General features: G+C 34.2%; 1 protein-coding gene across 1 annotated transcript; it reads left to right on the top strand.

Moving 5' to 3' along the window:
• Positions 1–348: 348 nt before the first annotated feature.
• Positions 349–14,934, top strand: HELRODRAFT_85482 (hypothetical protein; the record flags this gene model as incomplete). Its single annotated transcript, XM_009026211.1, has 5 exons — positions 349–609; positions 839–913; positions 3,215–3,360; positions 14,266–14,557; positions 14,620–14,934. Coding segments are annotated over 5 exons (1,089 nt in total), but the record flags the coding sequence as incomplete, so codon positions are not given.
• Between the last annotated feature and the right edge of the window lie 1,386 nt (positions 14,935–16,320).

Genomic DNA, 16,320 nt, shown 5'->3' with positions numbered 1-16,320 from the left:
TTATTTTGATTTTAATAACTAAACGTTCACCAAAAAACTTTAGTGAGAAAAATCGAAAAAACGAACTACAAACATATTAACGCCAAACATTTGGTAGAATTTATAGAATATTGTAAATATATATATATATATATATATGATTAAATTAAATATTTGGTTGTTCTATATAAGTTTTTTTAACATGGCATTAATCGAATGCTGCATACTGAATTAACTTGAGATGCATAACAACTGTAACGAAGAACGCTTTTCTTTGTAAATAATAATAACGAGGCTAATCGTCGATAAAGATAAGCAACAACGATCACATGATCTGATGATTTGCATTTAACAATTTCAAATTTTATAATGAGTAATAATGAGGTGGAATCTCATATAACTAAAAAATATTTAATTAAGAAACGTTTGGGCAAGGGCGCGTATGGCATTGTTTGGAAAGCAGTCGACAAAAAAACGTCTGAAGTAGTCGCCTTAAAAAAAATTTTCGACGCCTTTAGAAATGCGACAGACGCCCAACGTACTTTTAGAGAAATAATGTTTTTGCAAGCCTTCAGCGACCACAGAAACATCATCAGACTTCGAAACGTCATAAAAGCCGAAAATGACAAGGTAGATGTGCATTATATAATTATAATAATATAAAATATAGTATTATAATTTGTATAATATAATTTATATAAGCATAAGGCCATAAGGAGATTGTTAATTAACAAACAGTCAAATTTTAAAATGTCAATTAACTATTTAATTAATTTATAATTTTAATTAATTATCTGACTGCTGAATGCGAAAATGACCATTGCACTTTTATTTTATAGCTGAATAATTTCTTTATCAGGACATTTATTTGGTTTTTGAATTCATGGATACGGATCTTCACAATGTGATAAAAAAAGGCAACATCCTTTCAGATGTATGTTTTTTTATTCATAAAATGACTACACTGATGATTTTACAGTACAAAAAAATTTTTAGTAATGAAATAAATAAAATAGTAATGATAATCAAAGAACATGCTTGTCTTTTTTATTCAATATTCATTTATGTTTTTCCATGCGTTGTTCATGGTGAGAATGTTGCAGGAGAATTATAGAAAGAAGAAATGAAGATTGTACATTTGTTTTGTGGATCTAGAAAAGGCTTTTGATCGAGTACCGAGGAAAGTCATTGAATGGGCGTTGAGGAAGAAAGGAGTGAATGAGAGACTTGTTAAAGCTGTGATGCAGCTGTATGAAGGGGTAAAGACAAAGGTGAGGGTTGGAAAGGGGATGTCGGACGCTTTTAGTGTTAAGGTAGGAGTGCATCAAGGATCAGTGTTATCACCGTTTCTGTTTGCAATTGTGATGGATGTTGTGTGTGGAAACATAATGGAGGGGTTGTTATTTGAGATTTTGTATGCAGATCATTTAGCCTTGATGGCTGATAGCATGGAAGAATTGCAGTTAAAATTTGACAGATGGAAAAGTGTTATTGAAAAGAAAGGGTTAAAAGTTAATATTGGTAAGACGAAGGTAATGGTGAGTGGAGAAGGTGGGGAGCGAGTGATAAGTAAAATAGACCCCTGTGGGGTATGTGACAGGAGAGTGAAAGCTAACTCAGTATTGTGTATAGGATGTCAGAAATGGGTGCATAAGAAATGTAGTGGTGTGAGGGGGGCATTGAAAAAGGTGGAAGGCACGTTCAAATGTAAGAAATGTGTTCATGGTGTGATTAATAGGACGGACGCAAGGACGGGGTTGAGTGGTGGTATTGAAAAAGTGGAAAGCTTTGTTTACTTAGGGGATAAGCTGAACGCGGATGGAGGATGTTTGAGCGCAGTTACGGCTAGAGTTCGTGTGGGATGGATGAAATTTAGGAAACTGGGTGGGGTATTGTGTGGAAAGAAATGGTCAGTGAAGATGAAAGGGAGGGTATATAAAGCATGTGTGAGAGCAGCGATGGTATATGGTGGTGAAACTTGGGTGTTGAGGAGAGAGGAGGAAAGTGTACTGCAGAGGGCTGAAAGAGCTATGGTGAGGATGATGTGTGGGGTTAAAGTGGAGGATAGAAGTAGTACAGAGCTGATGTCAATGATGGGACTGAATGAGGACATTATGACATTGATTAGGAGATCGAGATTGCGGTGGTATGGACATGTGTTGAGAAGGGATGAAAGGGTCGGGATTAGGCGAGTGTTGGAGTTCGAGGTTGAAGGAGTGGTAGGAAGGGGTCGTCCGCGATTGGGATGGAGAGAGCAGGTGGAGAAGGACAGGGTGAAAGCGGGGTTGCGTGATACTGAGGCGAGTGACAGATGTGGATGGCGTCGAGGGGTATTATATAGCCAAACGGCAACCCCCGATCTCGGGGAAAATGTCGTCTAAACGTGTGTTGTTGTTATTGTTGTTGTTGTTGTTGTTGTTGTTGTTGTTGTTGTTGTTGTTGTTGTTGTTGTTGTTGTTGTTGTTGTTGTTGTTGTTGTTGTTGTTGTTGTTGTTTCCATAAAAAATATTCCAACTTTTATAAAGAAATTTTTTTCTTAGTTTTTGCTCATTGCTATTGAAGTTTTAAAAGGTTTACAAATTATTTATGTTATATAATATTGTGCTAAATGGATTTATAAGAACAAGGAAACTCTGAAATTGAAGAAGTTTACAAAATCTATCAGAAAATTGTGGAGAGAAAAATGTCAAAATTGTCAAAATCAGTTCTATATGTGTAACTAAAAAAAATGATCTGAAAGATTTTAATAATTACCCATTGGCAGCATTAATTTCTCGCATATGCAAGATTATGTTGATCGTCTTGTTAGTTTTCTTAGTCATTCTTAGAATAACTAAGAAAAATATAAAAAATGGTTTATGAAAAAACAGAAGTGCAATCCAGCTAATTTGATGTTAAATCTATTGATGAAAAATGTACAAGTAGTGGACTAGAAATCTATCATTGTTTGATAGATATCAAAAAAAATGTTTGATTGCATTGAAGATTTAAAGAAAATCAGATATAGGAGTTGTTAGTAAAAGAAGATGCAACTCAACGTTATTTTTAAGAATTTTAGTTAAAAAATGCTTTTAAAGTATTGAGAATATTCAGATAATGTTGGTTCGTTTTTTTTGTGTTGTTGAATATATTTCTTCAAAATAATATATAATTTTTTGTAGCTAATTGTGAACTATATTTTACAAAATATTGGTTAATATATATAAAATATATCTAATAAATATTTTATTCTTAGGTTCACAAGCAGTTTATTATGTACCAATTACTCGCAGCCACAAAATATTTACACTCAGGAAATGTCATTCACAGAGACTACAAGCCTTCAAATGTTCTTCTTGATGGGCAGTGCATTGTGAAAGTCTGTGATTTCGGATTGGCCAGGTTCAATGATAAATTAAAATCTTATAAATAATGATCCACCATTTTTATCATTCAACATTTCCATTTTCAGCAGTTTCCTATCGTGGCTGAGCTGCATTTTTAGCAAATAATTCTGATAAATCAAATAATGTAAACAAAGTTATCATATTTTTGTTTTGCATTTGTAAAGCTCTTTGTAACTGAAATATAATAGATATTTTATAAGCACATTAGACGTTTTGGTGATATTACTCATTTTTTAATAGTTTATCAGCTTTTTAATAATCAATTTTTTCAAATTTTTTGAGCGGCTTCAAAGAGTTAAAGGTCTATCTGTTTCTAGGAATTTCTAGGAATTAGTGTTTGGTTCGGTTGGTATGCCATAAAATAGACGAATGACGCGGTTTGAATCTGAGTGAAGAATATTTAAACACAGAAAAGCGCGAAAGTGTTAACTGGAGTTCGTAGTTGCCAGTTGTGGAGTTCAGTAATTAAAGTTTATTATTCCGTAAATGAATTAAATTGACAAAGAGGTGCACGTTTTAGATGAAAGAGTGTTCTTTGTCAGAAAAGTTTAGTATTCGAAGAATGTCGGGCTGGCGACGGAAGAGTATTCTTGTCTATAGAATTTCGTTTCAGTTACAAAGATTTGCTTGCGGTTGTTGAAAGAGTAATACGTTTCAATAGAATTCAGTTTACAAAAAGTTTCGCGTTGTTTGAGGAATGGTATTATGTGTCAAAGGAATTCTGTTTCGAAAAGTTAATTGCTTTCGGTGGAAAAATATCGCTTGTCAGAGAAACGATGCATAACCCAGGAAGCATGTGATGAGCAGGCAGATTTTTTAGTCATATTCAAACAGCACCGAGCGACCTTAACCACCAAGCCATCATAAGAAATTACTTTATAGGCACATCAAAAATTGTGTTTCATTGCTTTATAGAACCCTTTTTCATGTTTTTCTTGTAAAATCAAATCATAATGCGTGTATAATGCATGCGACTTTTGCGTGTGCGCACAAAATACATGTTTACGTTATGTGGACGTGTTTACACGATGTGGTTTAGAAAGTACCGCTTTGTTTCACGAAAGTTTGATATAAGTATAGAATGATATGTACTCGGTGTGTCAGAGTCAGAGTTGCATAATACTGAACAAAAAATCAATACTCGTTTATAGTCTCCATCCGTTATGAGACCAAGTGCCTTCAAGCCCTCCTGTATGGTCTGCGTCCAAGACTTTTTTGGGTAACCTCTTGGGCGAGTGCCAGGCATTTGGTGCTCAGTAACGGAAATTATTGTATCGTTTTTGCTTCGCTTCACATGGCCAAACCATTGTAGGTGATGACGACGACATGCATCCTTCAACGTTAGGATTAGGTTCACAGTCCCAATCGGTTCAGAATCTCGGTTGTATAAATATGGTCCCTTAGGTTAACATGCTGCATCCAACGAATCATCTTTATGTCAGTTCGGTGAAGCTGCTGTTCGAGTTTTGTTGTCATCGGCCAGGTCTCTGCACCATACATCAGAACAAAACGTATTGCTGTGTTGTATAGCTCTGAGCGCAGCGGTAAAGGAATGCTACGGGGCATCAGTACCGAAGCAAGAAGGTGCCATTTGTTGCACATATGCGCCCACGAACAGCTGCATCAGCTGTTCTAATAAAATCCAGCACATCTCCCAATTACTGAAATGAAGTAACAGTTTCGATCCCGGTAACCGTATCATTGTCTGGGCTCCGTTGTCGCGGGTTGATGCTGGCAGGGCATACAAAATCAGTCACTTTCCTCAGTAAGCCGGTAATTCTCGAGCTTCGTTTGTGACACCACTGCTGACATCGTAGGCATTTGATCGAGTTGCTTCCAACTCAAGCCCCAAACAGCAAACATGGCCAATGACCAGAAACCACGGGTTCAGCGGTACCACTGGCGATCATAGTTTTTGTTTTGACCAGGTTTACTTTAGCCCGTGTTCGACGAGCTGGGAATTCCAGACCTCAAACTTTCAGGCTGCGTCTTGTTCCGTGGCCGCTGTCAGAACGATATCATTTGCATAAATCACATTCTATATGTTATCTGAGCGTATCGGTTTGGTTATTTCTTCCATCACCGTGATGAAAAGCAGGGGGCTGAGTATTGATCCCTGATGGACGCCGACGTTATATCAAATTCATTCGTTTTACTGGCTGCTGCGCTGACCAGAGTACGTTGTGTTAGAGTACGTTGCCATAACCAACCGAACCAAACATTTTGGAACAAGCTGTTTACGTAGACTCCACCTGATTGCCTCACGAGGCACTCTGTCAAAAGCCTTTTTCAAGTCCACAAAGACATGGAACAGTCGCTTTTGCTTTGCCATGTATTTTTCCTGTAGTTGACGAATGATATAGATAGCATCAATGCTGAATCTCCCTGCCATGAAGCCGTACAGGTAACTACCTATTGAAGCGCACGACAACTGTCTTCTCCCAATGGCTTTTTCAATAACTTTCAGAGGATGTTCCAGAAAACGTATATCCCCGATATGAGAAGCATTTCAGCGGATCTCCTTTTCCTTTATATATCGGCACAGTTGTGATACTGTTCCAGTCTACTGGTAATATCGATTTACTCCACATCTTCCAGCCATATCCTTTTTCAGCCTTTTGGTCTGATTTGCCGTTCAATAGAGTGACCGAATTTGTTCGCTTTTATTTCCAGTCAGCCATACCTTGCATGGATTTACACGAGCTATCGCAACCTGACATTTCTCTTCTGTGTTCTTTGATCGGTATGTCTTTCGATCTTTATTAGTCTTTGTCCTCTGCCATTGTTTGAAAGCTGCTTTTTTACTGGCAAAAGCATTTTGCACCGCCTCGTTCCACCACCAAGTTTTGCAGTTGTGCTGGCTTTTTGATCCAGATTTTCCACATACAGCTATTGCAGCGTTTACTAGGGTGTCCTTAAAAGATTTCCAGGTTGTATCTATCTTTTCCAAACGATCCAGCAGTGCCGATACCGACGCCTCGAATTTTTTCCTGAACATATCGGCCATCAGCAATCGATGTTGAGGGATGCATGCTTTGCCTGGAATGATTTTTGTATTCCTGAATAGTCGTCTGTGTTGTTGTCTGACAACGATAAAGTCAATTTTTGGGCATGACATCCCGCTTTTATATGTGATCAAATGTTCTGCCCTCTTCTTGAAGTAAGTGTTCAACAGAGGGAGTTCATGGCTTTTAGCAAATTCCAGAATACGTACACCGTCTTTGTTTTGAGACCCGTAGCCAAAGCCTCTATGGACACCGTAGAACCCATTTGCTTTATCTCCAACATGGCCGTTGAGGTTGCCACATATCAATGGCATCTCTGATGATGGTGTTTTCCTGACGCCATCTGAGAGGGTGTTTCAGAAGTCTTCAGTTTTACCGGTCTGTAGTGTATATGCAACTTGGAACGCTCAATGTTGGATCACTGACAGGCTGCAGCATGGAAATCGCAGAAATGCTCGAGCGTAGAAGGATTGACGTCTACTGCCTTTAGGAAACCCGATGGAAATCAAATGGTGTCTGTCATATCAATTCAGACAAAGAAAAACATAAACTATTCTGGAATGGTCAAAAGACAGCCAAAAATGGTGTTGGAATTTTGTCAAAGAACAGCTAGCCCAAGAAGTACTGGATATTAAAAGGATTAACTCACGTCTCGTGGATCAAGCTTTGCCTAGAAAAGCAAACAATGACTTTTTTTCTGCACACGCACCACAGACAGGTGAATCAGAAGAGATGAAAAATGACTTCTGGGCTGCGTTCTTTGACACCATCTCAACAATTCCAAAATCTGAAACAATCCTTATTGGAGGCGATCTCAATGGCCCCGTTGGAGAGAAAACAGATGGTTTTGACAACGTACATGGCGGTTTTGGCTATGGAGAACGGAATGAAAATGGCAACCGCATCCTTGAGTTTGCCGAAAGTCACGGGTTTTGTTTTCTGGACACACATTTTAGAAAGAGGTTGGAACATCTCATAACATACAAAAGTGGACCATCAGCCACGCAAATTGATTTCTTTGCTGTCAAGCAACAACACCGAAGGCTATTCAAAAATGTCTTTTTGAAAAAGAATGTTTACGTTTTGATATTACGGAAGATGCTATTTCGCCCAACATAGACTCCTTGTGGCAGACCTGGTTGTCGAACTGTCACAACATAAGTCTGAACAAATGCCTCGGAGAATCCAAACGCGGAAGCTTAAAAGCAATATTCATCGAGAAAAATTTCAACAGAGTGTCACAACACATTTAGACCACCAATCGCAAGCCAGTACAGATTGGAGTACATACAAAACTGTTTTGATAAACGCTGTAACTACAATTCATGGGAAAACTGGTACAAAACGCCAGCAGGAACGGGAAACTTGGTAGTGCACAGTACATTTTGTACACAGTCATTCGACTGTGTACAAAATGTACAATAGCTGAAAAGAAAGCTGCATGCAAGCAATGGCAAAAATCAAAGTCTGTTGATGACCATAAAATTTTCAGTGAGAAGAAAAACTATGCAAGACGTCAAGTCGCACTGGCTCGGACAGATCAGTGCAGAGAGTGGCTCACTAAAAACAAAGGTGAACAAATGAAATCTCTGTATCGTATAGCAAAAGAAGCAAAGCGTACGAAAAAAAACATAGTTGGTGCCTCATGTATCAAAAACGAAAAAAATGAGATGGTTTTTGAACAAGATGAGATCAAGTTACAATGGAGAGAATACTTCAACTGTCAGTTAAATAAAACAAATCCCATCAATATCAACTTTGACGCTCCACCCATCGAAGGTACGATTTCAGACATCACTGTAGAGGAGCTTACAGAAGCTCTGAAAGCTATGAAAGATGGAAGGCGGCAAGGCCCTCTGGACTCACAATTGATATTATTAAAGCATCTGGTACTGCAGGTATTCAAACTACAACTTTGCCGTGAAGTGTGGAGAAATTGCTCAATGCCGACTGAATGGAACTATAGCATGACAGTTTCGCTATACAAAGGCAAAAGTGATCCATTGAACTGTTCATATCGGGGAATACGTCTGTTAGAACACTTCCTGAAAATTGTCGAGAAAATCATTGAGAGAAGATTAACGTAGTGCATCACAATCGGAAATTATCAATTTGGTTTCCTAGCGGGGAAATCAACAATTGATGCAATTCACATCCTTCGGCAACTGCAAGAGAAGTACCTCGCAAAGCATCAACAACTATCACACATTTTTGTAGACCTTGAAAAAGCATGTAAAGAAACTATATTTCTTTAATTTTGATTTTGACCATCTTTGTGCGATTGATAATACACTGTGAATTTTTCGTCTGGGGTTTTTGTTGAGAGGTTAAAAGAAAACCAAAAAGTAAAGTTTAATGAAATATATTTTGTGACAAACTGATTATAATTTGTGAAATAATAAACTTTAAATGTCGTTTCTTTGTTTTCAGGTGAGTTTTTTTTTCTCAATAATGATTTTTTTTAACATTTAACAAAATAAAATCTTTGTTTTCAGAAGCAACACATTTGTTTGTTTGAATCATAAATTATAATCGAAACTCTTATAAAACGACATTTCCGTTTATTGAGAAACCTAAATGAATTATAAAATGGACCAGCTACGATTTGAATTTGCAGTGTTGCCAGCGAGTGATGGAAAGTCAAATGTATATTGTGTAACCTCCATAACGACAAGAGATGAAAAAGTGTTTGCTATTCCAGAAGAATTAGTCTGCTAATCTTCATAAAGAGTTGATAAAGACAGTTGCGTACAATAAAATAAAAAATAGTTTAAAGAAAAGACATCAGACGAGAAAAATTTGGATTTCAATGACAAATGAACTAAGTAACGTATACATAGATGAAGATGGTAATCTACAATTTGGAGATCAATATCTCGAAGAAATTGAACAAAAGCAAGCATCTGGTAATTTAGGAAAAAATACAGATTCATTGGAAAAATTATTTACAAAATTTATTGAAAGCTCACAAGATTTAAAAAAACAGAACCTGAAATATATTGCAGAAAAGTTTATAATTGAAAGATTTACAAGTAAAAATACTAACCCAAGCCAGTGGATTGATGTTTTTGAAAAAGAATGTTTACGTTTTGATATTACGGAAGATGAGAAAAAATTGAGATACTCAGACTATTCATGGACAAAAGTTGCGCTGATTGGTATAGTTCTATGATTATAAAATTAACACTAAACTCAGAGTGGTCTATATGGAAAAATAAATTCTGTGAATCATTTGCAAATCAAAGCTGGAACCAAGTAACGTATGCGTTGTTATTTAAATACAAGGATAGTTCATTGGTGAATTATGCTATAAAAAAAGAAAAACTTTTATTGGACATGAGAACATCAATAGATACAGGTACTCTAGTGGATCTAATTGCAGCTGGATTGCCAGGCTTTGTTCTAGAAAAGATAAATAGACAATCAATAGATGATACAGTAGACTTATTCAATAAAGTAAGAAAGTATGAACATTTGATGAATAAAAATAAGAATGGAGCCTACACGAGATACGAAAATCAAAAGATATATAACAAAATTGAGAAACGTACTGCATGCAAAATATGTGAACGGTTAAATAAAGGTATACGCTACCATCCAGAGGCTTCATGTTGGTTTAAAATGAGAGATAATAATAAATTTGATAGAAGATATATAAAACTTGTCAACAATTCAGTGATTGAAGCAGAGTTAAATGAAACAAAACAAAAAAACTAATAGTAACACCATTAATTAAAGTCAAACTTATAATAAATTCTAAATTAGAGATATATGGAGTGTATGATTCAGGTTCGAATGTTTCTCTAATTAATTCCAAATTACTAAAATTAAAAAACGAGAATAATAATGTAAATGAACAAAATTTAGTTACAACTAATGGTGTTAAAAAAACTTGTGGTTTGACGAAGCTAAAAGTTAAAATTTTCGAAATAGAAGAAAAAGTGGATGTTTACATTATCGATGATGCGCATTTCAGATATGATTTTTTAATAGGATTAGACATGATAAAAACATACAAGTTAGTACAAAATGAAAAGTTAAAAATTACTCAAAAACTATATTTTCAACAAGAAAATATTAAAAAAGAAGAAAGAATAATCAAGAGAGAAAACGAGGTCAACAAATATGAAAAGGAATATAAAATAAATTTTAACGAACATATTAAAGAAAAAGAATTTGAAATAAAAGTAAATCATTTAGATGAAACAAAAAGGAAAGAGATTAATAAGCTAATACAACGACATAAATCAGTTTTTGCCAAGGACAAGTATGACGTAGGAACAGTTAAAGGATATGAAGCAAGAATAGATTTGTTATTAGATAAATACTGCAGCAAGAGGCCATATAGATGCACTATAAAAGACAAAAAAGAAATAGCAGAACAAATATCAAAATTATTAGATAATAAGCTAATAGAGGAGTCCTATAGGCCATTTGCAGCACCAATAACTTTAGCATTTAAGAAAGAAGAAAATAAAAAGTCAAGACTATGTATAGACTTTAGGGATTTAAATAAAATTGTAGTACCACAGGCTCAGCCATTCCCGTTAATTGATGACCTAATGATAAAGACAAGGAATTGCAATTATTTCACAAGTCTAGACATAAACTCCGCTTTTTGGTCTATACCACTTAGAGTAGAAGACAGAAAGAAGACAGGATTTGTAACACAAGAAGGACACTTCCAATGGACTTGTCTACCGTTTGGTCTGAAGACAGCACCAGCAATATTCCAAAGAATATTGAGTAATATACTTAGAAAATATTATTATATAATATAAATATATTAACTTACTGAATTTATTGTCAATTATATTGATGACATCTTGGTATTTTCAAAATCTTTCGAAGAAGACATAAAACACTTGAGACAGTTGCTAGAAGCAATTCAAACAGAAGGATTTCGCTTAAAATTTAAAAAATGTACATTTGCATCAAATTCTATCAAATACTTAGGACATATTATTCAAAACAATTTGATACAACCAATAAAGGACAACCTAATTTCAATAAAGAAATTCGAAATAGCAATGTTTTTGAAGCTATTAAGGTAGAGAAAGTTACATCGTTTTAATATCTAGGGGATGTTCTAGATTGTACTGGAACAGCTGAAGCTGCCGCTCGAGCACGCATACGTGCAGCCTGGAATAAATGGCATTTCCTTGCCTCTATATTGATGCGGCGTGACATCCCACTACCACTACGATCAAGACTTTATAAATCTGTGATACGCTCGGTGTTGTTATATGGTGCAGAAACATGGCCAATGACAACCAAACTGGAACAACAACTTCAACGAACCGACATGAAAATGCTCCGATGGATGCAACGAATTAGTCTGAAGGACCACATCAAATCCACCGAAATCCTGGGTCGTGCTGGTTTAGATGATATAAAGGACGAATGTCTAGCAGATGTTGAAGTACCTGGCACACGTCCCAAAGGCCGTCCAAAGAAGTCCTGGTCGCAAACAATCGAGCAAGACATGAAAGTTCTAAATTTAAATGAAATGGATACAACTGATCGTCTAATTTGGCGCAAAAAGTTAAGAAAACAACGTCCTACCTCGGGGAACCGGGACTCTGGACGCAAAACGAAGATTGATTGAACAAGTTCTGAAACAGTTTGCCATAACTTATACATGAGTTATTTTACTTTTCTCAAAGATGCATATTTTTAAAGATTTTGTCGTCAAAACCTTTCAATGTAAAGTTGAAAAAATTGTAGCATTTTGTATCGCAAGTTATAGGTTAATGTCAATGAATATGGACAAAATAGAAAAAATAAATGGTTTGGGTGTGTTAGTGAATAAATTAGTAAAATAGAACACGGGAATGTTTTTGTGTTCGAATCAGGTCACTACTACGCAGAACCATTTTAAGAAACTTGGATATCACAGCATGTTGTGTATTTATTATATAGCAAAAATTATTGAACGAAAATGCTGGTGGTAAAACAATTCTTTCAAAACTCATTTTCAAAAATGTTAATTAATAAATAATATATATATATATAAAATGTTAATTAATAAATAATATATATATATATTTATTTCAAAAATTCAACACTACTTTCAACATTGTTCAACTTTTTTATATTTCTTTTTAATTTATTAATTTCAGAGAAATTAGACATTTTATTGTTTTTTAAAAAATTTTTATTAAATAAATTTGCAAATAGCTATTTCGAGTTATAAATAACTCATCTTCAGTGCATTATATATAAGGTATGTAAGATATTTGATATAAAGGAACAAGTAATTATTAATTTATATAAATTATTTAATTAAAACAGAAAACCAATAAAATAAATTTAATAACTATAAACAATATAAAACGCGATTTTTAAAATTTTAACGGCAAGATTGTTTATATTATGGTTGTTAAGGTAAATATCAACGCTCAGCCGAGAAGCGCGAATTAATTTATTTAATTAACTACATATTATTAATATTATTTTGAAAATATTTAAAAACGTTATTATTATTATTATTGTTAACGTTATTATTATTATTATCATGGCTGTGGTTCTTCTTGCTTCTTGTGATGATGTTCCATTTGCAATCGATTGTTTATAGTTATTAAATTTATTTATTGGTTTTCTGTTTTAATTAAATAATTTATATAACTCGAAATAGCTATTTGCAAATTTATTTAATACAAATTTTTTGAAAAACAATAAAAACAATAAATTTCTCTGAAATTAATATTTTAAAAAGAAATATAAAAAAGTTGAACAATGTTGAAAGTAGTGTTGAATTTTTGAAATGTTGCGTTAACAACAATCTGTTACCAAAAAAAAAAAAAAAAAAATATATATATATATATTTGATATATATATATCATTGAATATTTTCAATGAAATCTGCATAGCTGAAAACCTCGTCCCAAAATATATATATATATATATATATATATATATATATATATATATATGTATATATATATATAACGTCCTACCTCGAGGAACTGTCTCTGGACGGTAAACGAAGATAGATAGATATTATATATATATATATATATATATATATATATATATATATATATATATATATAATTACATTTTAATCTTATATATATAATTTATGAAATCTACAGAATTTCTAGCGTTGGATAGTTTTTTATTACATTTCTCAATATTTCGAACCAAATTTTTGCGTCATTAATTATTTTATTAACGTTAGAATTATATACAGTTTTCCAACTCATTCTCGAGTGTATAGAACCTATTTCGATTTTGGTTCGGTCATGTAGAGAGGAAAACAAATGAGGACTGGCTAAAGAAATGTAGAACTATAATAATTGGCGGTTTAAAAAGTGGCAGACCCAAGCTCACTTGAGAAGAAGTGTCGTCAAAAGACACGAGGGCACTGGGCTTGAAACCGAAACTGGCCCAAAATAGAAAAAAATGGAAAAGACGGTCAAATGTGCGTGATCGTGTGACAACGCCAACCCAGGGTTTTCGTCAGCGAACGTTGAAACGAACACTGGGCGGCTCGGCAATGCTACATGAATGAAAAGCGCTGTGCAAATTCAGCATAAAACCGTCATAACAATTTTTATTGTTCTTCTAATTTTTTGTAAATTCAATATTTGAATTAAAAAAACGTTGCTGAAATTTAGGAATATTAAAAAAATAATTCGACTCATACAGCACAAAGTTAAGTACGAGAGACAGTACGCACTCTGGTGAAATCCTTATTTAAACCGAAATCATTCCGTTTCATTGCCCGTGTGTCTTTTGTTTGTTTGTTAAATGAGCACTATGGATGTTGCATTATACGTATAATATTTCTTGAATTATTGATAGATCTGCTGATAAAATGGAAGGAATAAACCAGTATATATAATAGATGTTATAAATGAAATGAACTGAATAATTTGAAAATTTTTTAGATCGTTATCACAAATAACTGTAGATGAGCAAGGGGATCCAAATTTAACTGAATATGTTGCAACAAGATGGTACAGAGCTCCTGAAATCCTCTTAGCTTGTCACACGTACACTAAAGGGGTAGATATGTGGAGTTTGGGTTGCATATTAGGTGAAATGTTGACTGGAAAACCCTTGTTTCCTGGTTCTTCAACTCTTAATCAAATAGAAAAAATTATTGCCTCAGTAGATCCTCCAACTAAACAAGATGTAGATGCTATGCAATCTGTTTATGGTCCGTCTCTTCTTGAGAAGGTTTGCCTATCTTACCTTTTTATACTCGTTCAATCAATGAAGAATAATTTTTTAATAAATAGGCGTCCAAAAGAATAAGACAACCATTGAATGATTTTTTTTCAATGCCAGCATCGCCCTCCTCAGCACCCGCCAACATTTTATTAAAAAGTGCGGTCGATTTATTAAACAAATTGCTTCAGTTTAATCCCAATAAAAGATTAACAGCCGATAATGCACTTCATCATAAATACGTCCAACGATTTCATAACCCTGCAGAAGAAACTGTTATTGGGAGAGATATTTTAAATCCTGTTCCGGATGATGTCCAGCTGACAGTAGATGAGTACAGAACAAGGTTGTATGAAATAGTTGCTAGGTCTAAAAGTGAAAGGCGTCATAGACTATTAGAAATATCAAATTCTGAAATCAACGATTCTTTCAGTAAAAGCGATTACGGAGCTGGTGATGAAACTCAAAACGTTAGCAACGTATCATTGAATCAAATTAAATACCAGGGTTTACCAAATAAATCGTCTTCAAAACAGCCTAATTTGTCAGAAATTGATCATTCATCTATAAATAGCATAAATAGTTGTGGCGATGTTCATTATTTGAAACCAACAAATTATCCCAACAGAAGTTCTCAAAAATTTGTAACTCAAAGACCTATGAACAAGGGTTACCAAATATCTAATGATGTAAATCATATTGATAGTAAACTTTTGAAAAGTTCAAATGTGCATCAGAAAATAGTATATGAAAATACACCACATTCCAAAACAGCAATCGATAAACTAAATCGTCATCATGAAATTAAGCCGGGCTCAAATAGCCACAACGTTATCGTAGCTTCTTCAAAGTATTTATCTCGAAACATCTCGGCTCCACAACCAAATCAACAGCAACTTAACAAACCAGCAATTGTTACATTCAGTCATAATTTGGATAATCCAATAATCCTGAGGTCGGACGACAAACATCAAAACAGATTGCCTCGAACATCTAAAGTATTTACATTTATTTCTGGTTTTACTGTTTATTAAATTTTATTGGTGTGCTTGTCTTGCTTTTTTTGCTGAAATCTACTGTGCCTGCAGTACAAATACTGTCTGCACAAATCTCAAACAATCACCATGTGATGCGGTAATTGCTGACCAGTACATAAGAATGTATTGATTATTTGTACCGTATCCTTACTGTTTACCGATACATACGTTACAAATGGGATGTACCACGTACATAAACGAATGTGTTTGTAGAGTGCCTCGTTTACTGTGATACAAAAGTTCAAGTTTGAAAATATTTGTAAGCAGGCTCCTCATTTTGTAAATAGACCTGCACAATTGAAAACAAACAGAAATTTTATAAATATAGTTTCATCGTTGTTATTTTCACCCAGTTATTTTTGATAAAAATATTGTTATAACTGTATGAAAAAGTTTGTTCACATCAACTATATTACATTTTATTCATTTTTTTGCTTGTTTATTTATAGTTAAAAGCAAACTTTTTGTCCATCAATAACAAAGTTAATGATTTATTGATTAATAAAAGTTTTCTATCTGTATTTTTCATGTAGATAATTCCAAATGGTAAAAGACTGACAAATGCAATGTACCCGAGTCAGTTACAATTCTCAAATGCTGGATCACACTCGCAAATGCCCGGAACTATTAATGCTAGTGATCTCTCTTATATCCAATATAGAAAATGAGCATACGTTCAAAATCAATTCCCGACACTCTTTATTGTTAAACATTGAAATTGCCGTGCTATTAAAA

This window comes from Helobdella robusta (assembly GCF_000326865.2).
Source record: "Helobdella robusta unplaced genomic scaffold HELROscaffold_46, whole genome shotgun sequence".
Classification (NCBI taxonomy): Eukaryota; Metazoa; Annelida; class Clitellata; order Rhynchobdellida; family Glossiphoniidae; genus Helobdella; species Helobdella robusta.
Note: the sequence above shows the minus strand (reverse complement) of the source record. Positions and strands in the feature narration are given on the sequence as shown.